This window comes from Hirundo rustica, chromosome 22 (genome assembly GCF_015227805.2).
Source record: "Hirundo rustica isolate bHirRus1 chromosome 22, bHirRus1.pri.v3, whole genome shotgun sequence".
NCBI classification, from domain to species: Eukaryota; Metazoa; Chordata; class Aves; order Passeriformes; family Hirundinidae; genus Hirundo; species Hirundo rustica.
The window spans coordinates 6,296,929-6,320,535 of record NC_053471.1 but is presented as its reverse complement, the minus strand read 5'-3'; the positions used below and the strand labels follow the sequence as shown (position 1 = coordinate 6,320,535).

At 61.8% G+C, this 23,607-nt stretch overlaps 1 protein-coding gene across 1 annotated transcript; it reads left to right on the top strand.

The window, feature by feature from the left end:
- Positions 1-1,010: 1,010 nt before the first annotated feature.
- On the top strand, positions 1,011-22,333 carry PLEKHN1 (pleckstrin homology domain containing N1). Its single transcript, XM_040084739.1, has 15 exons — positions 1,011-1,090; positions 3,103-3,202; positions 6,621-6,767; positions 7,474-7,554; positions 8,643-8,730; positions 11,600-11,730; positions 12,257-12,391; positions 12,730-12,810; positions 15,238-15,307; positions 16,145-16,299; positions 17,060-17,254; positions 18,079-18,306; positions 20,188-20,373; positions 21,319-21,367; positions 22,140-22,333. Exons 1-15 carry the CDS (start codon positions 1,011-1,013, stop codon positions 22,331-22,333), a joined length of 1,920 nt encoding a protein of 639 aa, XP_039940673.1.
- Positions 22,334-23,607: the final 1,274 nt, after the last annotated feature.

Genomic DNA, 23,607 nt, shown 5'->3' with positions numbered 1-23,607 from the left:
CCTTTTGTCATTAACTTCTCCTTTTTATTGCTTATATTTCCGTGCAGTGAGGCACTCACAGAAATCGTTTGCTTCCTTTCTAAAGCAATTTCTTCTTTTTGCTGCTCACGCACGTCTCCTTTTGCTCTTTGCCCCCTTGATCCATTTTCCACCCATCCTAGATTTTGCTTAGCGTCCCCTGTTTGATTTTTTTTTTTCCCTCTGCCCATTTATTTTCAATATTTTAACCCCTTCGGGAACGGTGGAGCCTTTGGAACCCTTCAACCGCGGGGGGTTTTGTTAATGCTGAAACAACTTTTATCTCGCTCCATCCTTATCTCCGCCCGTGCGGCGGCCGAATTCCAGTCGGGAGAAGGCTCCGGGATGGAATTCTCAGGGGCTCCAGCCCCGTGCCGCCGCCGGCTCGGGAATTCCGGCCGGCTCTGCGCTTCCCGGCCTCGATTCCCCGGGAACAGGTACCGGGCTGGCCCCTCCCAGGGGCAGGGGCAGGGGCAGGGGCAGGGGCAGGCTCGGCTTTGGGCTCTGCCCACACCCACGCCGTGGAGTCCCGGCGGGCGGAGAGGAGCTGCCGGGAGCGATCCGGCCGAGAGCCCGCTGAGAGCCCGCTGAGATCCTGCTGAGATCCTGCTGAGATCGTGCTGAGATTCTGCTGAGATCCCGCTGAGAGCCCGCTGAGAACCCGCTGAGAGCCCGCTGAGAACCCGCTGAGACCCTGCTGAGATCGTGCTGAGATTCTGCTGAGTTACCGCTGAGAGCCCGCTGAGAGCCCGCTGAGAGCCCACTGAGATCCTGCTGAGATCGTGCTGAAATCCTGCTGAGAGTCTGCCGAGATCCCGCTGAGATCCCGCTGACAGCCCACTGAGATCCCGCTGAGATCCTGCTGAGATCCCGCTGAGACCCCACTGAGACCCCACTGAGACCCCACTGAGACCCCACTGAGACCCCACTGAGACCCCAGAGCGGCCCCAGAGCGGCCCCAGGGCGCTGCGGGCTCCGCGGGCGCTGCCGGCATGGGGAACATCGCCTGTGTCCCGCAGGCTCCCGGCGGCTTCAGGAGCTCCTTCCGAAGGAAACCCTCGCTGAAGAAGGAGTGAGTGCGCACCCCGCGGGCCCGGGATGCGGGAGCGGGGCGGGATTTACTGCGGGATCTCTCCCGGTGGGAATTTCCTATTTCCCGCTGGGGTTTCCTATCTCCCGGTGGGATTTCCTATTTCCCGGTGGGATTTCCTATTTCCCGGTGGGATTTCCTATTTCTCGGTGGGGTTTCCTATTTCCCGCTGGGGTTTCCTATCTCCCGGTGGGATTTCCTATTTCCCGGTGGGGTTTCCTATTTCCTGGTGGGATTTCCTATCTCCCGGTGGGGTTTTTTTGCTGCTGGGCGCTGCCAGACCCCGCGATCAGCTCGCTCCAAGAGCCTGGGATGGAATTCCCAGCGGGCAGGGAAGGCCAGCCCTCGGGAGAAGTTAGGAGAAGCTGAGTTAATTTTTGTTTGGGTAATTAAGCTCCCCCCGGGCTGGACACGGTGCAGAGCAGCTGATATTCCCCGTTTTCACTTGTGAGGGGTTTTATTTGGAGCTCTGGCGCTGTCGGGAGAAAACAACATTCCCACTCCCCGGCTTTAGGGAGGAATCCCCAAATCCCAGTAGGATTTGTGTTTGTAAAGCCCAAGGAGCAGAAAACACCCGTGAAATCCTTTGGGGCTGGGGCGCTGGGCTGGCCACGGTGGGTGGCTGTCCCGAGACAGCTTCCAGGGAACGCCCTGCGGCTTCCCAGCTTTCCCACCGCTCCCATCGGCACAGCCAGGGCTGGAGAAGAGCTCCGAGGGAGCAGGTGATTCCTCATGGGCCTGCCAGCCCCGGCTGTGCTGGGTTCAGGGTCAGGCTGTGCCAGAAAAACCCTAAACTCTGCCGGGCTGAGGGGATTCTGATAAAAGGAGACCCCGAGCTGTCCCCGCGGTGTCCAGTGCTGCCAGAAATCAGGGACAAAGCTGCAGGAGCCTGAGGAGTTAGAAGAGAGGGGATCCCTCGGGGAATTTGGGGTAAAAGAGAGGGGATCCCTCGGGGAATTTGGGGTGAAAGAGTGGGGATCCCTCGGGGAATTTGGGGTGAAAGAGAGGGGATCCCATGGGGAATTTGGGGTGAAAGAGAGGGGATCCCATGGGGAATTTGGGGTGAAAGAGAGGGGATCCCATGGGGAATTTGGGGTGAAAGAGAGGGGATCCCATGGGGAATTTGGGGTGAAAGAGAGGGGATCCCATGGGGAATTTGGGGTAAAAGAGAGGGGATCCCTCGGGGAATTTGGGGTAAAAGAGAGGGGATCCCATGGGGAATTTGGGGTAAAAGAGAGGGGATCCCATGGGGAATTTGGGGTAAAAGAGAGGGGATCCCATGGGGAATTTGGGGTAAAAGAGAGGGGATCCCGTGGGGAGTTTGAGGTAATAGAGAGGGGATCCCTCAGGGAATTTGGGGTGAAAGAGAGGGGATCCCATGCGGAATTTGGGCCCTGGGGGTCTCACATCAGTGGTGGAGCAGCCAAGCCCCAGAGCTCCTCCTGTCCCACTGACTCCCAGCTTCCCACGCCCGTGGGATTATCCTGGTTTTCTGTGCAGTCTGAGGAAGATTGCTGGCAAATCAATCCAGCAAAGAGGTCCCAGCCCTTCCCAGCAGCACCAGTGGCCGCCTGGGACTGGTGTGCGGTGGGGAGAAACTGGGAACGGGAGGAAAGGGGCAGGGAGAGGTGAACCCCCGCTGGGAATTTCTGCCGGATCTGTGCGGATCCGGCCCCGCTCCGGCTCTGGGCCTGGTTTTTGTGTTCTGCCAGGGGCCCTGCGCCGCTCTGGGGGCACAGATGAGCCCAGCTGATGGTCTGGCTGAGCAAAGAGCCGGAACAAAGCGGAACAAAGCGCAGGAACCCCGACGAGGGCAGCAAATTCCCGTCCCTGTTCTCCCAGGCTTCGTCAGCCTTTGGCCGGGCTGGGGTGACTCGAAAGCCCGTGACAAATCGCTTGCTTGGTGTCCTGGCTTCCTTCTTTCCACAGCCTGTGTTTCCATGTGTGTTTTGAGGGTTTGTTTTTCTCTTTTTTGTTCCCCCTTCCCTCCGTAGACAAAATGGCAAGAAAAAGCTTCCCAGCTTTTTTGGGATAGACGGAGACCAGGAGAGGGACACGAGCACGGACAAAATCCTGCAGTATATTCCGGCCAAGGCAAGTTCCAGCCCCTCCAGCCCCCTCCCCACTGCTCCGGGGGTTCATTCCCACCCGCCCCGAGCACGGCGCTTGGCAGGGGCCTTGGGTTTGGGTTCGGGTCTGGGGGCAGCAGCAGCTCCGTCCCAAAGAGATCCCAGGAAGGGACGAGCCCCTCCCAGAGCTGAATTCCCTGCCCAGGGTCCCCATGCAGGTGTGGAGGGGACCTGGCTGAGCCCAGCAGGGGTCATGGGGACACGGGGACATGGGGACACGGGGACATGGGGACACGGGGACACGGGGACATGGGGACATGGGGACACAGGGACATGGGGACACAGGGACATGGGGATGCGGGGACACGGGGACACGGGGACACGGGGACACGGGGACACGGGGACATGGGGACACAGGGACACAGGGACACAGGGACACAGGGACACAGGGACATGGGGACACAGGGACACAGGGACACGGGGACACGGGGACACAGGGACATGGGGACACAGGGACACAGGGACACGGGGACATGGGGACACAGGGACATGGGGACACGGGGACACGGGGACACAGGGACATGGGGACATGGGGACATGGGGACATGGGGACAGAGGGACACAGGGACATGGGGACACGGGGACACAGGGACACGGGGACATGGGGACACAGGGACATGGGGACACAGGGACATGGGGACACAGGGACACGGGGACACAGGGACACGGGGACATGGGGACACAGGGACACAGGGACATGGGGACACCTTTGCTCTCGGCTCTTTCATTTCTGGGTCGCCTGCGAGGGACGGGAAAATCCGAGCGAGCTGTGGCAGGTGGGAGGATTCAGTGATTCATTCCCACGCCGGGGTGAGACGGAGCAGGAGCCTGGGAAGGGAATCAGGAAGGGCAGGGCTGCCCCGGGCACGGCCCAGCCTCGTGGCCGCCTTCCCCGTTCCCAGCGCTGCTCGGGGAGAGCGGAGGGGAGCCAGGAGCCCCCGAGGGTCCCGCTGGGTGGGCCGGGGGCGTGGGTGGAATTTTGGGAGCTGTGCTGGGTGTTCGTCAGCCACGTGGGGAAGGGGAAACTGAGGCACAGCCGCAGTGCCAGGCAGAGGGAATTCCAGGGGAGGCTCCCTGTGGGAACCAGCCGGATCCGAAGGGATCAGGCAGCAAAAACCGGGTCCCGGATGGATCCTGGATAATTCCCAGGGTGAGCTGTCAGCGTGAGCGGATCCCGGAGAAGGATCCTGGCGAGGATCACTGGGACATCGCTCAGCTGGGCACCCCAGGGAGCGCGGGGTCTCCGCAGGGATGGAGGGAAGGAGGATGGAGCAGGTTTTCAGCCTTCGCCCCCGCCTGGGGCAGGGGGGATCCAAACTCCCGGCTCAGCCACAGGCTCCCGGTGTTCTGGAGGAGGGCTGGGCTTCGCCCCTCTGCCCCTGCCGCGATTTTGGGAAGCGGCAGCAGCTGCAGGGCCGGGCGCAGCACAGGACACCGGTGCCAGCCCACAGGAGATGGCATCGCCCAAACCCGGAGCGCAACAGGCCTTGGGACAGGGGCGGTGACATCCTGCACCCCCGGCACCCCCGTGGCAGCCGGGGGGAGGATGTGCCCCGAGAGCCCGGGGTTTGGGGTTTTGCTCAGGGAGCTCTGATTCACGGCGGGGCTCGGGGGCTGCAGGGCTGGGCCCTTCGTGAGTAACTCGTTCTACCTGTAGGATCGGGACGTGTCGGGGCGCCCGCACCGCCCGAACCCCGCGGAGCAGCTTTCCAGGGATGGGCGGCGCCTGCGGGGCAGCGGGATAACGGGAATGGGCTGGGGTGGGGGGGTGCAGCCCGGGCTGGGGGGAATTCCAGAGGGAGGGAGAGCGCCGGGACCCTGCGGCTTCGGCTGAGGCGTTCCCACGGTTTGGGGGCTGGAAGGGCAGCAGATTCCAGGGATGTGATCCCGTTTTTCCACGGCCTGGGAGCTGCTCCCATGCTCGGCCCTGCCATCCACCTCAGTCTCGCTGCCAGCCTCGTTTGGGAGAGGGAAATATTCCATTTATTCCTTGCCACACAGGCACCGGTGGAAGCTCTCCCTCCTGCCCACGGGAGGATCCCTTTGGAAACTCTTTCCCAACGCTGCATTCCCAGCTCCCGCATTGCTTTTTCCTCTCGGTGCCTGGTTCCTTCCTGGGAAATTTGGCTGCCACGCCCCAGGCAGCAGCAGTGGCTGCTGCTGTTCCTTATCTCCGTGCCCACGATTTTATCACCTCACCTCTCCCCACTCCCAGGAGCTGCTGGTGCCCTTATCCGAGCCCTGCTCTGTTATTGCTCTACCCGTCACCAGCTGCTCTTTGCTCTGCATTTGTGGCACAAATCCCATTTTTTCCTGCGCCGAGCTGCCCCAGTGAGACCTTTCCTGGGCTCCCAGGGTGTTCCCTGAGTCCTGGGAAATTGGAGGGAGGGTTTCAGCAGGAAGGGGTTAACTCGTGTCCTAAAAACAGCAACCCGAATTCAGCGAGGCCCTGGAAGGAGCCCTGTGCTCTGCGGGTGAAAGGGTCCTGGCTGCCTTTGGCTCCTGTTCCCGGATCCCAGCTCCATTCCCGGATCCCAGCTCCATTCCCAGCTCCATTCCCAGTTCCCAGCTCCATTCCCAGCTCCATTCCCAGATCCCAGCTCCATTCCCATTCCCTGGGATGCCTGTAGTGGGGCTGACCTGACCCCATGCCGGTGGGTGAGTCACAGCGCCGGGTGTCTGTGCCGGCTCCTCATCCTCATCCTCATCCTCATCCTCATCCTCATCCTCATCCATCAGCCAGGAATCCAAGTGTCCTTCCCAGAAAAAATGGCTTTAGGGAAGAGCTTTAGGGTGCTGAGAGCTGTGGGGTCAGGCTCCTGCACAGAAGGAAGAATTCCCGGATAACCAGGAAATCAGGGAAGCTCCCAGCCCGGAGTGCCGCCTGCTCTCCTCAGCCCTGGCTCTCCCGTGGTGCTTGCTGGACTCCTGCAGCTTTTGCAGGGACAAAAACCTGCCTGGCAGCTGCTTTTTGTGGGGCTCTGCCCCAAACCCGGCACCTGGAGCCCAGAGAAACCGAGGGAATCTGAGCAGGGGTCCGAGCTGGGAGAGCTGGGGAGCGCAGGAGCGATCAGAGCGGGGGAAACCTTTCCTCTCCCGCGTGGCAGGAACGCTCAGGGCGCGCTGGGGTGGGTTGTCTGTGCAGCTGGGACACCCTAAACGCGAGAGGTGCCTCTGCCCCCCCTGTTCTCCAGCCCAGAAGCTCCCGCTCTAGGTGAGGATCCCCTCGCAGGCTCCCAGCAGTAACCGAGCCCCGGACCCACGTTGGCAAGGAGACCCAACAACAAACAGCCCAGGGCCCGCAGTCCCTGCTGCGAAGATCTTCCGGGAATGTCCCTTCCACCCGCCCTGATCTGCTTTTCCTCCCCGTCTCCTCCGTGCAGATCATTCAGAAGCAGGAAGACCAGAAGGAAAACTTGGACCAGAGGTTCCCCAGCCTGTTCAAGAAAGGCCGGAGGAAAACGGTCGTCAGGAATTTGGGCAAAATGATTTATTACTCCAAGGTCAAGTTTAAGTTCCAGCACTGCCAGGTAAGCCTGAGGCACCTCTTTGGGAAGGGAGGGGCAATCCTGGGAAACGGGGCTCCTGGAGAATTCCCTGGGCTGCTCTGGGGCAGCTCTGCCACGCCGTGCCCACCTGCTGCCAACCCTCTGGGCACCTGGGAGCTGCCTCCATGAGCACAGCTGCGGCCCCGGGAGAAGCTTTTCCTTGCCTGGGATGCAGAGGGAGGCTGGGAGGTGTCCTGGGATCATCCCAAAGGGGTCCTAGGATCATCCCAAAGGTGTCCTGGGATCATCCCAAAGGTGTCCTGGGATCACCCCAAACGTATCCTGGGATCACCCCAAAGGTGTCCTGGGATCACCCCAAAGGTGTCCTGGGTTCATCCCAAAGGTGTCCTGGGATCACCCCAATGGTGTCCTGGGATCACCCCAAAGGTGTCCTGGGATCATCCCAAAGGTGTCCTGGGATCACCCCAAAGGTGTCCTGGGTTCATCCCAAAGGTGTCCTGGGTTCATCCCAAAGGGGTCCTGGGATCATCCCAAAGGGGTCCTGGGATCACCCCAAAGGTGTCCTGGGATCCCCCCAAAGGTGTCCTGGGATCCCCCCAAAGGGGTCCTGGGATCACCCCAAAGGTGTCCTGGGATCACCCCAATGGTGTCCTGGGATCATCCCAAAGGTGTCCTGGGATCACCCCAAAGGGGTCCTGGGATCACCCCAATCGTGTCCCTTCTGCAGGAGGTCAACAGCTGCTTCCTGGAGCTGTTCCAGTCCTACCTGTACTTCCAGTCCACGGGTCCCAACGGCCTCACCTACCAGGTAGGGCCCCCGGGCTGCAGGCACTGGGGGCACACACACACACTGGGGGCACATGCTCTGGGGGATGTCCCCGAGTCCCTTCCCGGGGATCCCAAACTCCAGAAGGCCGATTTGTCCCGAAGCCTGTCCCACACCAGCTCAGGGTCACCTGTGGGCTGCCCAGGGCCAGCCGGGAGGTGACCTGGAGGGGACCCGGAGCCACCTCTGTGCCCAGGGAGCTGAGCCTTGGGATTTGGGGTTCCAAATCCCCCCGGCCCTGGTGCCTGTGGGGGTCTTCTGGGCCGAGGGGGAGCTCTCATCTGCAGGCTGGGCTTTTCCACCGTGAATTATCCCGTGGGAGAAGGTGGGGAGAGAAACCTGAGCCTCGGGGAGCTCTGCTGGCACACCGCTGGTGAATCTTTTAACCTGGCGGTGCTGGGGAGTTACAAACGATGGGTGAAGTGTTCTGCACCGCAGCAAAAGAGCCACAGCTGTAAAACAACAGCCCGGGATGTTCTCTTCCTCCACACCAGGAGGAACTGAAACCGAGCACGTTCGGGAGACGATTGTAAAATTAGTTCCTCTTAGAAGTGATTGATTGGCCTTTAGCTGACTGGAGGGTGATGTAAAACATGAGTAAAAGCTCTCCAGTCACCCCCAAGGCAGCCTTCTGCTGGAAATTCCCGTGTCAGGAGACAAACAACATCCCAAACCCTCCTGACTCCTTTGGAAACGGCTCCGGAGTTTATTCACAGCGGAGGAATTAACAAGGAATTAATGTGCCCCGAGGCATTAGAGCCATTAGCATCTTCTGCGGAGGTTGTTTGGGGAGCCCAGAAGGGAGAACAAAGCTGTCACCCGTCCCTGGGCTTTGTCAGAGCGGGAACCTGAGCATCCAGGGTCTGGACAGCTCCATTCTCCTTTGGGATCAGTCCCGTCCTCTGGCTTTCCCCTGCTAAACCACCGTTGTTTTGCTGAGGTTGCCCTTAAAATGAAAAGAAAAAAAGAAAAAAAGAAAAAAAAAAAAAATCCCCCAAACCCGACCTGTGGTATCTAAAGGTGTTCCTCAGCGTGGCAGAGCCCAAGATAACCCCTGCTCTCCTCCCCAGGGGCTGCTGCCTCTGAAGGAGCTGGAGGTGCGTGAGCTGGCGGCTGGGCAGAGCCCCGGGCAGCAGGAGCACGCTTTCCACATCTCAGGTGGGTGTGTGGGCACGGCCGGGAGCCGGGATCCGGGGGGATTGGGATGTGCCAGCCCCAGGGAACAGCCCCGGACAGGCTGCGGGGAGCTGAACTCTGCTTTTCTCCGGAATTTACAACTTCCCCTGCTCCAGAGTGCCCAGGGCTGCCGCAGGGGAGGGCAGGATGGGACCAGGGACACACGGGGACACGTGGGGACAGCTCCCACCTCTGCTGGGTTATTGGAAACAGGGAATGGAGCAGAATTCCTGCTCCCACCTCTGCTGGGTTATTGGAAAGAGGGAATGGAGCAGAATTCCTGCTCCCACCTCTGCTGGGTTATTGGAAACAGGGAATGGAGCAGAATTCCTGCTCCCACCTCTGCTGGGTTATTGGAAAGAGGGAATGGAGCAGAATTCCTGCTCCCACCTCTGCTGGGTTATTGGAAAGAGGGAATGGAGCAGAATTCCTGCTCCCACCTCTGCTGGGTTATTGGAAATGAGGAATGGAGCAGAATTCCTGCTCCCACCTCTGCTGGGTTATTGGAAATGAGGAATGGAGCAGAATTCCTGCTCCCACCTCTGCTGGGTTATTGGAAACAAGGAATGGAGCAGAATTCCTGCTCCCACCTCTGCTGGGTTATTTGAAACAGGGAATGGAGCAGAATTCCTGCTCCCACCTCTGCTGGGTTATTGGAAACGGGGAATGGAGCAGAATTCCTGCTCCCAGCTCTGCTGGGTTATTGGAAACAAGGAATGGAGCAGAATTCCTGCTCCCACCTCTGCCGGGTTATTGGAAATGAGGAATGGAGCAGAATTCCTGCTCCCACCTCTGCTGGGTTATTGGAAACAGGGAATGGGGCAGAATTCCTGCTCCCACCTCTGCCGGGTTATTGGAAATGAGGAATGGGGCAGAATTCCTGGTCCCACCTCTTCTGGGTTATTGGAAACAGGGAATGGGGCAGAATTCCTGCTCCCAGCTCTGCTGGGTTATTGGAAACAGGGAATGGAGCAGAATTCCTGCTCCCACCTCTGCTGGGTTATTGGAAAGAGGGAATGGAGCAGAATTCCTGCTCCCAGCTCTGCCGGGTTATTGGAAACGAGGAATGGAGCAGAATTCCTGCTCCCACCTCTCCCGAGGGCAGGGAGTGACCCTGAGGGCGCAAGGAGAGCGGAAGGAGCTCAGGGCTGGCTGGGGCACTGGGACGTGTCCCTGGGGCCCAGGGCAATGGCAGGGGCTGGATTCACAGCTCGCACTTCTCACAGCAGCCCCAGGCGTGTCCCGGGAGTTTCTTTCCTCATTTTCTCTTCCTTCTGGGCCCTGTTTAGCTGTGGCAGTGGGTGATGCCCTCGGGGTGTGCCCCGGGGGGTGGCAGTGCCACCGAGGGTCACACCCAGGGTCATGCCCTGGCAGCAAGGGATTCCTGCTGGGTTTAATTCGCATTTATAATTCCTGGATGCCCAGGGAATGCCCAGAGAGCAGCATCCCACTCCCCTGGCTGCGCAGGAATGGCTGTATCCTCCTTGCAAGGACAGGGAAAGCGAGGGAAGAGGAAACGGGAGCGCTCCAGAGCCGCAGACACGTGGATGCCCGGCAAACGCTCGGCACCAAATTGCTGTCATGGGGTTGGAGTCACTCAGGGAAGTCTGTGCCCCACCTCGGCCGTGTTTACTCTGCATTTCCTGCAAGACAGACGCGCTTCAAAGGCTCCGTGGAAGGCTGTTTATAAATAATGCAGGAATTAGGGCACTAAAGATTCCGCAGAGGGGCAAAGTCCCGCTCCATCCGGGCTTATCTGGGCGCTTGCGAGTCCGGCAGGGGCAGATCCTCGGGAGCCCGCGGCGAGCGGGGCTCGGTACGGGCCGGGCGGTGAATTATTAATCACGACATCCAGCCCACATCCTGCCCGCGGCGGTTGTTGCCCTCGCCAGGCTGCGCCGGGCGGCGGAGAGGGCTGCAAAGGCCGGAATGCCCGGGCTGCAGGGCTGTCCCCCCCTGCCAGGGCTGTCTGGAGCCATCCTCAGCTCGGCTGGCACGGCCCGGGTGAGGCAGAGGACAAACAAAGCGTCAGGAAGCGGCTGGTGCTCCGCGTTCGGGGAGCCCGGGTGAAACGGGGAGATGACGCCAGGGGTTTCTGCCGAGGGAGCGGCGCCCGGGCCGGTCCCTGCGCACACAGAGCCGCCCCGCACACTGCTGGGGAGGGCTGGAAAGCTGAAACCCGGCGGTGCAGGGCAGGCCGGGCTTCGGCGCCGTCCTTGGGATTTGTTCTTGGCCCGGTTTGGGGTCCAAAAGCGGCTGGTGGTCAGGGCTTGGCGTGTCTGAGAGGGCTGGAGCAGGCTCGGAAGGCTGGAGTGACAAAAGGGTGGCACAGCAGAGTTTTTGTGTCCCCACACCCTGTGGCAGGATGGGCAGCGTGTGACAGCTCTGCCATGGGCACAGGAGGGAGTGACAGCAGAGTTTTGGTGTCCCCACACCCCCGCAGCGCTGGCAGTGTGTGACAGCTCTGCCATGGGCACTGGAGGTGGCACAGCAGTTTCGGTGTCCCCAAACCCTGTGGAAGGTTGGGCAGCGTGTGACAGCTCTGCCATGGGCACAGGAGGGAGTGACAGCAGAGTTTTGGTGTCCCCAGCACCCCTGCAGGGCTGGCAGCGTGTGACAGCTCTGCCATGGGCACTGGACAGGGTGGCACAGCAGAGCTCTGGTGTCCCCGCACCCCCGCAGCGCTGGCAGCGTGTGACAGCTCTGCCATGGGCACTGGAGGTGGCACAGCAGAGCTCTGGTGTCCCCGCACCCCCGCAGCGCTGGCAGCTCTGCCGGCTGATCCCAGGGGTGCTGGGATCCCTGCCGTGCTCACCCCGTGCTCACCCCGTGCTCACCCCGTGTCTCCCAGGGCCCCTGCTGAACCCGCTGGTGGTGTTCTGCCCGTCCGAGGCCGAGCTGAAGCAGTGGCTCTACCACCTGGAGAAGCAGATCCAGCTCTGCGGAGGGAACCTGGCCTTGCCCCTGCTGGCCCAGGTGAGCGTCCCACGGCCGTGTCCCATGTCCCAGCTTTCCTTTGGGGGCTTTCCTGGGGGGAGAGGGTGCGAAAAGAGCTCCCAGGGGGGTCTGAGAGCCGCTGGCAGCGGGGATGTGCTGGAAGGAAGAGCTGCCACCCATGGGTGCCGCCAGCAGCAGCGCGAGCTCCGTGGGGTCTGACTCAGAGAAGCTCTCACGCTTTTGGGTGCTTGTGCAACCACCCGGAGCTTGCAAAACAGCAGCAGGAGGAGGCTGGAAAAAAAAAAGCATAAAAAACAGGCCCAGATTCGAGAGATTGCCTCTCCTGGTCTCTGGGGGTGTTTTAATTCCCTCCCCCTCGGAAAGGCATTTCCAGGTGATGCTCAGTGCGGAGAACCGTTGTCCGTTCCCAGCTGGAAAACCGCCTCCTGCCCAGATTTATTTACTCTTTCCCGCTCCTGCCGCACCAAAAAAGCGTCCCCAGGTGGGGCCAGGGCCTGGCCGGAGGCGGGGGAGGCCGGGCGTGCCCGTGGTCAGCGTGGGCTCTCCCCAGGGCGCCGGCGGCAAGGAGCAGCTGCGCTGGTCCGTGCAGAACCTGCCCGTGCGGGAGTGGAGAGGGACCCAGCGGGAATCCCTGGGAGAAATCCTCTGCATCTCCAAGGTGAAGCTCCAGCACCTGCCCTTCCAGGTAGGACACGGCTCCGGGGAGGGAGGGAGGGAGGGAGGGATGATGGATGGATCCATGGTGGGATGGATGGATAGATCCATGGAGGGATGGATCCATGGTGGGATGGATGGATCCATGGAGGGATGGAGTGCAGGGAATCAGTCTGGCTCTTCCCAAAGCCATCTCCCAGCACAGGGAAGCAGCTCAGCTGCTCCCAGCACCCTTGGCCCAGGCTGCTGCCAGAAGGACAAAGCCGAGGGCTCCCCAACTGTCCCCTGGCTGTCCCCTGGATGTCCCCTGCCTGTCCCCTGGATGTCCCCTGGCTGTTCCCGGGGCTCCAACCCTCTCCTCTTCCCCAGGAGCAGCACGACCGGCTGCTGGTGCTCTACCCCTCCACGCTGGTGATCGTGTCCGAGGAGCCCACCGGCCTCTGCTTCAAGGTGAGACCCTCTCGGAGCACCCTGCTGCTCCCTGCCCTGCACCGGCGCTCCCGGTGCTCCCGCCGCTCCCTCCCGTGCCAGCTGGCAGGGAGCGGGCGCGGGGATGCTGCAAGATCCCTTCCCACGAGAAACACCCTGCCCTCCTCGGGGGGAGCGAGCTGCCTGCCAAGGGGCGGGGAGGGAGGCTGTGCTGGCTCGGAGCCCGGCCCTCCTGCTCCGAGCAGGGGCTGGCACCGCCCCAGAGTGCCCCCGAGGGGGCTTTGCCTGCCAGGCTCTGTGCCACGGGACCGCTCTGGAGCTGGGAGCAGCCGGGCAGCGCGGGATGCGGTGGGGAAGGGCTCGGGCAGCCAGGGGAGGGGACAGCAGGGGACAGCAGGGGACAGGAGGCTGCTGCTGGTGCAGCACTGGCAGCGCTCTCCCTCTGCGGGAGCAGCAGGGCCAGAACCTCACTGGGATGTGCAGGAGGCAGCAGGAATCTCACTGGGATGTGCAGGAGGCAGTAGGAATCTCACTGGGATGTGCAGGAGGCAGCAGGAATCTCACTGGGATGTGCAGGAGGCAGTAGGAATCTCACTGGGATGTGCAGGAGGCAGCAGGAATCTCACTGGGATGTGCAGGAGGCAGCAGGAATCTCACTGGGATGTGCAGGGACAGCAGGGACAGCAGGGACAGCAGGGACAGCAGGGACAGCAGGGACAGCAGGGCCAGGGAGCTCCCCAAGGGACGCCAGCGCAGCTCCTCTGCCGTGCCTGTCTGTGGCAGCAGCACTCAGCCCCAGCGCAGGCGGCAGCGGCACTGAGCAGTGCCAGCCCCGGTGGCTCCGTGACCTCCAGCATCGCCTGATGCCCGTGACGAGCCCCTTGCGCTCTCCCCACATCTCCCGCGCTGGAACAAACGCCGGGAGCAGCGGTGACCTGTCTGTGACCCCGGAGCTGCTGCTCCGCTGCATCCCTGAGTCACCCGCCGGGCCCCAACGGCGCTGCAGAGCTGCAGGGCTGTGAGATGCACCGTGAACCCACGGAACGCTTTTGTTGCCATCCTGGGAAGAGCAGCTCCCTCCCGGTGAGGAGGGCAGAGCTCCCGCATCCCAGAGCGGCTCCGCAGGGCGTTTTCCAGCAGCCGGGACGCGCCCCGGGCACGGCCCGGTTTCGGGAAGGTGCTGTTCGCAGCTCCTGGGAACGGGCCGGGCTCTCCCATGAGCTCATCTCTTTTGAAACCCTAAACCCTGCCCCGTGCCCTGCTCCCTTCCCAGGCCGTGCTGCCTTCCCACGGTGCCGGCGCTGATTCACCGTGGCGGGGAACCTGCTCTTCCAGCGGCGTGCCGGGGCACGGCCGCCTCCTCCCGGGGCTCTGCCCTCGCCCGCACTCGGCGCTGGGCGGGGAACAGCCCCGTGCTTTTGTTCTGCAGCTGCACCGGAGCTGCCCCTGCCGAGGGTGTGGGGCTGGGATGGGGCTCGCCCCGATGCTCCGGTGGGAAAAGGCCCCGGGCGAGGTGGGAGCGGCGAGGGGGAGCTGCTGGGGGGGCTGGAGCTGTTGGTGGGATGTTGGGGAGCTCCCCGAGGTGCGGCTTTGTGCAGAGGATGGAGCGCTGGCCCTACACAGTCGTGATGGGGGCAGCAGGAATCTCACTGGGATGTGCAGGCAGCAGGAATCTCACTGGGATGTGCAGGCAGCAGGGATCTCACTGGGATGTGCAGGAGGCAGCAGGAATCTCACTGGGATGTGCAAGGTGCAGGGATCTCACTGGGATGTGCAGGAGGCAGTAGGAATCTCACTGGGATGCACAGGCAGCAGGAATCTCACTGGGATGAGCAGGAGGCAGCAGGAATCTCACTGGGATGCACAGGCAGCAGGAATCTCACTGGGATGAGCAGGAGGCAGCAGGAATCTCACTGGGATGTGCAGGAGGCAGCAGGAATCTCACTGGGATGTGCAGGAGGCAGCAGGAATCTCACTGGGATGTGCAGGAGGCAGCAGGAATCTCGCTGGGATGTGCAGGAGGCAGCAGGAATCTCACTGGGATGAGCAGGAGGCAGCAGGAATCTCACTGGGATGTGCAGGAGGCAGCAGGAATCTCGCTGGGATGTGCAGGATGCAGCAGGAATCTCACTGGGATGTGCAGGAGGCAGCAGGAATCTCCTGGGATGTGCAGGAGGCAGCAGGAATCTCGCTGGGATGTGCAGGAGGCAGTAGGAATCTCACAGGGATGTGCAGGAGGCAGCAGGAATCTCACTGGGATGAGCAGGAGGCAGCAGGAATCTCACTGGGATGCACAGGCAGCAGGGATCTCACTGGGATGTGCAGGAGGCAGCAGGAATCTCACTGGAATTGCCCCGGTGGGAGCACAGTTTGGCTGCCCGGTGCCCACACCCAGAGCTGTGCCCCTGGTCCCTGGCTCTGGTCCCAGCCCTGTCCCTGTCTCCACAGGGAGAGCTCCCACTCAACGCCATCCAGGTGCTCTTTGAGGAGAACGACAAAACCTCCTTTTTGATCGAAGGTGGGTGTCTGGCGCGGGAGGGAGAGCCTGGCACAGCCACGGGGGCTCGGGGTCGGTGCGAGGGCTCCTCCCTGGTGCAGCCAGGCTCCCTGAACCGCCCTGCCTGGAAATCTGGGATCCTCCGCGTCCTGGCAGGAGAGCCTGGGAGCCACAGCAGCACCGAGGGCAGAGCATTCCCTGCACCACCCCACATCCACCCTGATCCCACATCCACTCTGATCCCACATTCACCCTGATCCCACATTCACCCTGATCCCACATTCACCCTGATCCCACATCCACCCTGATCCCACATCCATCCTGATCCCACATCCATCCTGATCCCACATCCACCCTGATCCCACATTCACCCTGATCCCACATCCACCCTGATCCCACAGCCAGTCCCATCCCACATCCACCCTGATCCCACATCCACCCTGATCCCACATCCACCCTGATCCCACATCCATCCTGATCCCACATCCACCCTGATCCCACATCCACCCTGATCCCACATTCACCCTGATCCCACATCCACCCTGATCCCACATCCACCCTGATCCCACATCCACCCTGATCCCACATCCACCCTGATCCCACATCCATCCTGATCCCACATCCACCCTGATCCCACATTCACCCTGATCCCACAGCCAGCCCCATCCCACATCCATCCTGATCCCACATCCATCCTGATCCCACATCCACCCTGATCCCACATTCACCCTGATCCCACATCCATCCCCATCCCAGGCCCAGCTCCCAGGGGATGTGGGGTGGGCAGGAGCAGGAGGATTCCCGGGTGTTTCCGGGCGCTCCGGCCCGGGCTCAACGGTGGGGGATGTTTTTTTCCAGGCCGGCTGATCAACTCCATCCGGGTGACCTGTGCCACCTACCAGGACTACCAGGAGTGGCTCTACTGCCTCAAAACCGCCCAGTTCCGAAACGCAGACTCCTCCCTCTCGGGGTCTGAGAGCTTCTCGGGGTCCAAGCCCCCACACCCCGGCCAGGTGAGGGATCCTGGGGGGTCAAATCCCCAAACCCCAGCCAGGTGAGGGATCCTGGGGGGTCACAGCCCCACATCCCATCCAGGTGAGGGATGCTTTGGGGTCACAGCCCCACACCTTTTCCTGCTGGGCACCCCTCATTCCCCTCGCTCACCCCAAAACCAGCACATCCCACACTCCAGGCACAGCCGTGGGGACACAGCCTGGAGTCCGGGGACAGGAGGGCTGTGTCCCCAAGGATGTCCCTGTCCCCAAGGATGTCCATGTCCCCAAGGATGTCCCTGTCCCCAAGGATGTCCATGTTCCCAAGGATGTCCCTGTCCCCAAGGATGTCCATGTCCCCAAGGATGTCCCTGTCCCCAAGGATGCCCATGTCCCCAAGGATGTCCATGTCCCCAAGGATGTCCCTGTCCCCAAGGATGTCCATGTCCCCAAGGATGTCCATGTCCCCAAGGATGCCCATGTCCCCAAGGATGTCCCTGTCCCCAAGGATGCCCATGTCCCCAAGGATGTCCATGTCCCCAAGGATGTCCCTGTCCCCAAGGATGCCCATGTCCCCAAGGATGTCCATGTCCCCAAGGATGTCCCTGTCCCCAAGGATGTCCCTGTCCCCAAGGATGTCCATGTCCCCAAGGATGTCCCTGTCCCCAAGGTTGTCCATGTCCCCAAGGATGTCTCTGTCCCCAAGGATGCCCATGTCCCCAAGGATGTCCATGTCCCCAAGGATGTCCCTGTCCCCAAGGATGTCCCTGTCCCCGTGCAGTTCACCAGCAGTGGGAGGGGATCCCTCAGCTCCGATGGCCGCACGAACTCCTGGGCGTCCGGAGGGAGAGTGACCACGCTGACCCAGCTGTCCCAGACCAGCGGCTCCCTGCCCGACGGCCACTCCTTCCTGCTGACCCCCGAGGGCCGGCTGCTCGAGGAGCCCCTGTCCCCCGGCTATTCCCAGCCTCTGCACGTAAGTGAACCCCAAAAAAGGCCTGGGATTCCTGTGGGGATCCCCCCAGGATAGGGCTGGAGCTGCCTTTGGGGCTGGCAGTGTTTGCTGTGGGGTTGGAGCAAATCCCTGCCTGGAGCCTGGGCTTGGCCTGGCTCAGCTCGGACAGGAAAAGGGTGCTGAAGGATCGCAGTCACATCCCAGTCCTTGTTTCAATCCCATCCCAGTCCCAGTTCCAGTCCCAGTCCCAGTCCCAGTCCCAGTCCCAGTCCCAGTCCCAGTCCCTGTCCCTGTCCCTGTCCTCTGCCCTGTGCTGGAGCTGCTGGGGATTCCAGAGGATTACAAAAGGACAAACAGGAGCTTCAAAGGCTGGGAAATCCCAAAACAAAAGCCGTAGGGGGGTGGAGGATTTTTCCAGGCAGGATCTTTGCTCTGACCCTGGGCAGGACTCACAGCTCCAGGGATGTCAGAGCGTGTGGGGCCGGCCCGGGGCAGCACCGGGGTGATTCCCGAGCCCGGGGTGGTGTCAGGGTGATATCCATGTGCATTTCTGAGCCCAGGATGATGTTGGGGTGAGGTTGGGGTGATGTTGGGGTGATATCCATGTGCATTTCTGAGCCCAGGATGATGTTGGGGTGAGGTTGGGGTGATGTTGGGGTGATATCCATGTGCATTCCCAGCCCAGGGTGATGTTGGGGTGAGGTTGGGGTGATGTCAGGGTGATGTCCATGTGCATTCCCAGGCCGGGGTGATGTCAGGTTGATGCCGGGGTGATGTTGGGGTGATGCCCGTGTGCATCCCCGGCCGGAGCAGAGCCGGCTGCAGGGGCTGTGCTGTCGTTGCAGAGCCTGGCACTGCCCGCCTGGCCCGGCTCGGCGCCGCCCGCGCAGGAGCTGCGCCGGGGGAACAGCGCCAGGAAATCCAAGGGCAGGAGCAGCGGGCAGCAGGAGCCCGAGAGGAGCGGCCTGGTGCCCCAGAACCCCAAAGCAGAGACGCAGTCCCCGGTGTACCACGAGCCCTACGCAGCACACGGCTGCCAGCAGCAGCCCCCGGCACAGCTGGACACGGGCAGGGTGAGGAACGGGGACGGGGATCGGGATGGGATGGGATGGGATGGGATGGGATGGGATGGGATGGGAATGGGAATGGGAATGGGGATGGGATGGGGATGGGATGGGATGGGATGGGATGGGATGGGATGGGATGGGGATGGGATGGGATGGGATGGGATGGGATGGGATGGGATGGGATGGGATGGGATGGGATGGGATGGGATGGGATGGGATGGGATGGGATGGGAATGGGGATGGGTGCAGGATCAGGATGGGTGCAGGATCAGGATGGATGCGGGATCAGGATGGATGTAGGATCAGGATGGATGTAGGATCAGGATGGATGCAGGATCAGGATGGATGTAGGATCAGGATGGATGCGGGATCAGGATGGATGCAGGATCAGGATGGATGTGGGATGGGGCTGGATCCTCCTGCCTGGGCACAGCACTGTTCACCTCTCCCTGCCGGTGCTGCTGGCAGGAACAGGGGCCCGGCAGGTGCTTCGGGGCAGGTGTGAAATCTCTTCCATGGGAAAAGGGGCCGTGGGAGGGGAGGTTGGGCAGATGGAGCAACGCCTCCCGCAGCCCTGGGATGTGGGCACCAATTCCTGAGCAATCCACGAGTAGGAGGTGATTGCCTCATGGGACACAGCCTCCTCTTGCACGGGTTTTCCAGCGTGTCTCCATCAGTTTTTTAGTGATGCCACTGCCCCAACCCCTCTGTGACCGTTCCTTAAGGAATTCCCCTCGCTGAGCACAGCCAGGAGCCGGCCCCATCATCCCACACGGATGAGCAGCATTTGGGACCTCACAGCCCCGCTCCAGCCCCTCCTGCGAGCGCCCTGTCCCTGTTTCCATCCTGAGCACACCGAGCTGGGCAGGAATTCAGCTCTCAGCAGCTCCCAGCTCCCCGCAGCAGCCACTGCTGCCCCTTTCCACTGACCCCTCGGCTCCCAGTGCTCCCAGTGCTCCCCGTGCCCCCAGCCTCCCCTCCTGCTGCTCCCAGCTGGCCCTGACTCAGCAGCCAGGCTCCAGGAACCCTGCCCGGGGTTATTTCTTTCCCTGCCATCTGAGGAGGGATCAGGAAACTCCAGAGCTGCATTTCGGGGTGGGGCAGGGCCCAGCCGAGTTCCCTGTCCCTTCAGGCCGGGTGGAGGGGAACAGGTTTCCCCTGTCTGATCACAACAGCCCCGGGGGGAGGCAGAAACCCCCGGACAAAGGCAGAGACGTGAGCCAGGCTCCCGAAACCAGAGATTCCCAGTTCCAGTCCCATCCCAGTCCCGGAGATGAGTCAGAGCCAGAGACCACCCTGCCCTCCCCCAAAACCCCACCCTGCCACCACAAAAAACCCACCCTGCCCTCCCCCAAAAACCCACCCTGCCACCACAAAAAAACATCCTGCCATGACAAAAAACCCACCCCGTCCTCCCCAAAAAACCCACCCTGCCGTCCCCAAAAACCCACCCTGCTCACCCCAAAAACCACCCTGCTCACCCCAAAAACCCACCCTGCCCTCCCCACTGATAAGGGCGTGCCTTAAGGCGGCATTTCCAGCTGTGACAATCCAGCAGGGATTTCCTGAGCAGTTTTTACCCCCCTGCCTTCACTTCTGGCCAGCTCCCGCCGTGCCTTGGATCCCCGGGAGCGGCCCACCGGGGTGAGGACGGAGCAGAATTCGTGGGGAGGGCAGAACCAGCAGCCCTCCCTTGGCCCCGGCGTGCTGCCAGCCCGGCTGGGTTCGGGGTTGGCATTTCCCGGGTGGGCATTTCCCGGGTGGGCATTTCCCAGGTGGGCATTTCCCGGCTCTCACATTTCCCGGGTGGGCATTTCCCGGGTGGGCATTTCCCGGCTCTCACATTTCCCGGATCCAAGCTGCGGCTGTCGGGTTTTTTTGTTGCAGTTCCTGCAGTGCCACGGGCACACGGCGCCATCCCCGTGTCCCCAGCCCCTGTCCCCGGAGCGGTGGCACTGCCAGCCCCTGCCAGGGCAGGGCAGGGAGGTGCCCACGGGCCCCGCTTACGACACCCCGGGCACCCCGCGGCGGCTCCAGCTGCGGGCACCGGCACAGGGCTCCTACCTCGGGGAGGTGAGGCTGGGAACCAGCCCAGAGGGGCAGGGGACACGCGGGGGGGGTAAGGGGACACTCGGGGGGGGGTAAGAGGACACTGGGGGGGTAAAGGGACCCTGGGGGGGGTAAAGGGACACTCGGGGGGGGTAAAGGGACACTCGGGGGGACACTCAGAGGGTCCAGGGGACACTCAGAGAGTACAGGGGACACTCGGAGGGTGTAAGGGGACACTTGGGGGGACACTCAGAGGGTACAAGGGGACGTTTAGAGGGTGCAGGGGACAGTAAAAGGGCACAGAGGACACCCAAGGGGTGCAGGGGACACTGAGGGGGTGTAAGGGGACACTTGGGGGGTGTAAGAGGACACTCAGAGGGTGTAAGGGGACACTCGGGGGGACACTCAGAGGGTACAAGGGGACATTTAGAGGGTGCAGGGAACAGTAAAAGGGTACAAGGGGACACTCAGAGGGTACAGAGGACACCCAAGGGGTGCAGGGGACACTCAGGGGGTACAAGAGGACATTTAGAGGGTGCAGGGGACAGTAAAAGAGTACAAGGGGATGCTCAGGGGGTACAAGGGAACGTTTAGAGGGTGCAGGGGACACTCAGAGGGGGCTGGGGACACTAAAAGGTTACAAAGGGGCACTCAGAGGCCACAAGGGGACGTTTAGAGGGTGCAGGGGACGCTCAGAGGGTGCGGAGGGACATTTAGAGGGTGCAAGGGACAGTAAAAAGGCACAAGGGGACACCCAGGGGGTGCAGGGAGACGTTTAGAGGGTGCAGGGGACGCTCAAGGGGTGCAGGGGAACAACCCCGTGGTCCCAGCTCGCCTGGGGTGGTCCCTGCAGGGCTCTGTGCCCTTCGCTCCATGCCAGGGACCATCCTGGCGAGCAGGGACCGTGCTGGGCAGCTTCCCGGCGTGGCACGGCCGTGCCACCCTCACCGGGCGTCCCTCTGTCCCCAGATCTCCTCCCTGCCAGAGGAGCAGCCGGGCCCTTCGCTGCACGCCCCAGGTGAGGCCCCGCGCCGCCCCGGCCCTCAGCGCCCTCCCCGCTGCCCCTCGTCGCTCCCCCTCCCCGAGGCTGCCACCTGCCCGTGCCCGTGCCACCTGTGCTGGCTCGGCAGGAGAAAACCCAGAGTGAGGAGGGACGGGTCCTGGAAGGGATAAAGAACTGAGACCCAGCTGGTTTAACAGGAGATAAACCCAGAGTGAGGAGGGACGGGTCCTGGAAGAGACAGAGAACACTGCCCCACATGGTTTAACAGGAGATAAACCCAGAGTGAGGAGGGACGGGTCCTGGAAGAGACAGAGAACACTGCCCCACATGGTTTAACAGGAGATAAACCCAGAGTGAGGAGGGACGGGTCCTGGAAGGGATAAAGAACTGAGATCCACATGGTTTAACAGGAGATAAACCCAGAGTGAGGAGGGACGGGTCCTGGGAGCGATAAAGAACGGAGACCCAGCTGGTTTAACAGGAGATATCCCCCTGGAATGATGAGGGAGGGGTCCTGGAAGGGATAAAGGACCGTGCCCCAGCTGGTTTAACAGCAGATAAACCTCTGGAATTACGAGGGATGGGTCCTGGAAGAGACAGAGAACCCTGCCCCACCTGCTTTAACAGATGGTGACAGAACCCAAACTTTTGGTGACGTCCTGCATTAGAACCCAAGACAGCTGAGCACAGCACTCATTTGACGGCAGAAGAGTAGAACCCCTGTTATCTCGTGGGCACTGTGGCACCCCACGGGCGCCTAAAGCACGCTCCTCCCCGTTCCCTGCAGGTGGGAGCCTTGGCACCTACCGGGTGACAGACGCCGCCGGCCCCTGCCGCGACTCCGCGTCCTACCACGACTACGCCGAGCTCCAGAGCTTCCAGAGCGACCTCAGCTACGACAACCTGTGGGAGGCCGAGGAGAAGGAGCTGGGCAGCCCCTGCAGCTCCCCTTCTCCTGTCCAGCAGGTTTTCCAGGTCTAGGGGCTGCTCCCCCGGCGCTCTCCTCTCCCCGGGATGAGCCCTGAGCTCAGCTCTGCAGGGCCTGGCAGCTCCAGGGCTCCAATTCCTGCCCGAAATCTGAGGGTGGGGGCAGAGCACGGCAGCCCCGGCCTCTGTGGGGCCGCAGGAGCGCTCAGGGACGACGGCTTTGCCCCCCGAAAATCGATGAGCCAAAAAAGGGGATCGGGCTCCCTCAGGTTCCCTCGGGAGCTCGGTGTTCAGAGGGAGCAGCAGCTCCAAAGCCAGAAAGGAGCCAGGGTTTGTGGGATTCCTTTGCACCAGAGCCTCAGCTGGTCCCTGGGAGGATCCCCAAGCTGCCCGCAGTGAGCTCCGGAGGCTGCCAGGGCGCCCGGGGCGCTCACCGCCCGTCCTGGCACACGAGCGCAGCGGGGCTGTGCTCCGCTCGCAGGTTTCTCCTGCTGCCACATCAGAGGCAGGGGCAGAAAATGGAGAGGGGGGAAAAAAACCCCAAACCCCAGGCGGGTCTGAGCACGGCGGGATTTCCTTTCCACCCCGCGCCAGCAGAATTCCTTCCTGCCTCCAGCCCCGGTGCCGGTGAAAATGCCAGGTGACCTGCGCTCCCCGAGAGCCTTCCCTGCGGGGGAACCCCCAAATTCCCCTCGGGGCGTCCCTCCCAGCCCTGGGCTCACCCCAAAGGCTGCTCCAGGCGAGGACGGGAGGAAATTCCCCGCGGGAGAGGCTCCGGGAGAGCCGAAGCCCCGCAGGGACCGCGGTGGTGCCGGGGGGGCTGGCACGTCCCCGGTGCCCCTCCAGAGCCGCCGCGGGACACAAACCGGGGACAGAGCCTCGGGGTCGTCATCTCCCAGCCTCTGAGGCCAGATCCTGTACAAGGTCAGCAGCAAATCCCAACGTTTTCACCTGAGGCTCCAAATCCCTAACCTTTGTTCCCCGTGCAGAGGCCGCAAAACCCAACGCGGCAACGAAAACCTGTGCTTTGGTTCTGTCCCTGGCACAACCACAACAATTTGTACTTGAATATCTCTGGTTGTATTCGCTTTTTGGGGGGATTTTTTTTGGGTTTTTGTTCTGGTGGTTTTTGGTTTTTTTCCAGGAGGTATCCAACAAAGTTTACATGTAAATTCTGAGTGGGTTCTGTGAATTTAAATGTAAATGTGGCTGAGTTGAAGAGCTGTTTACTTTTCTAGCTGTGGCTGGTGTTCAGTTCTGTAAAAGGGGCACGTTCAGGAGCGTGTGGGGCTCGGAGCTGCTGTTGTTTCCTCTCAGGTTTGCTCCAT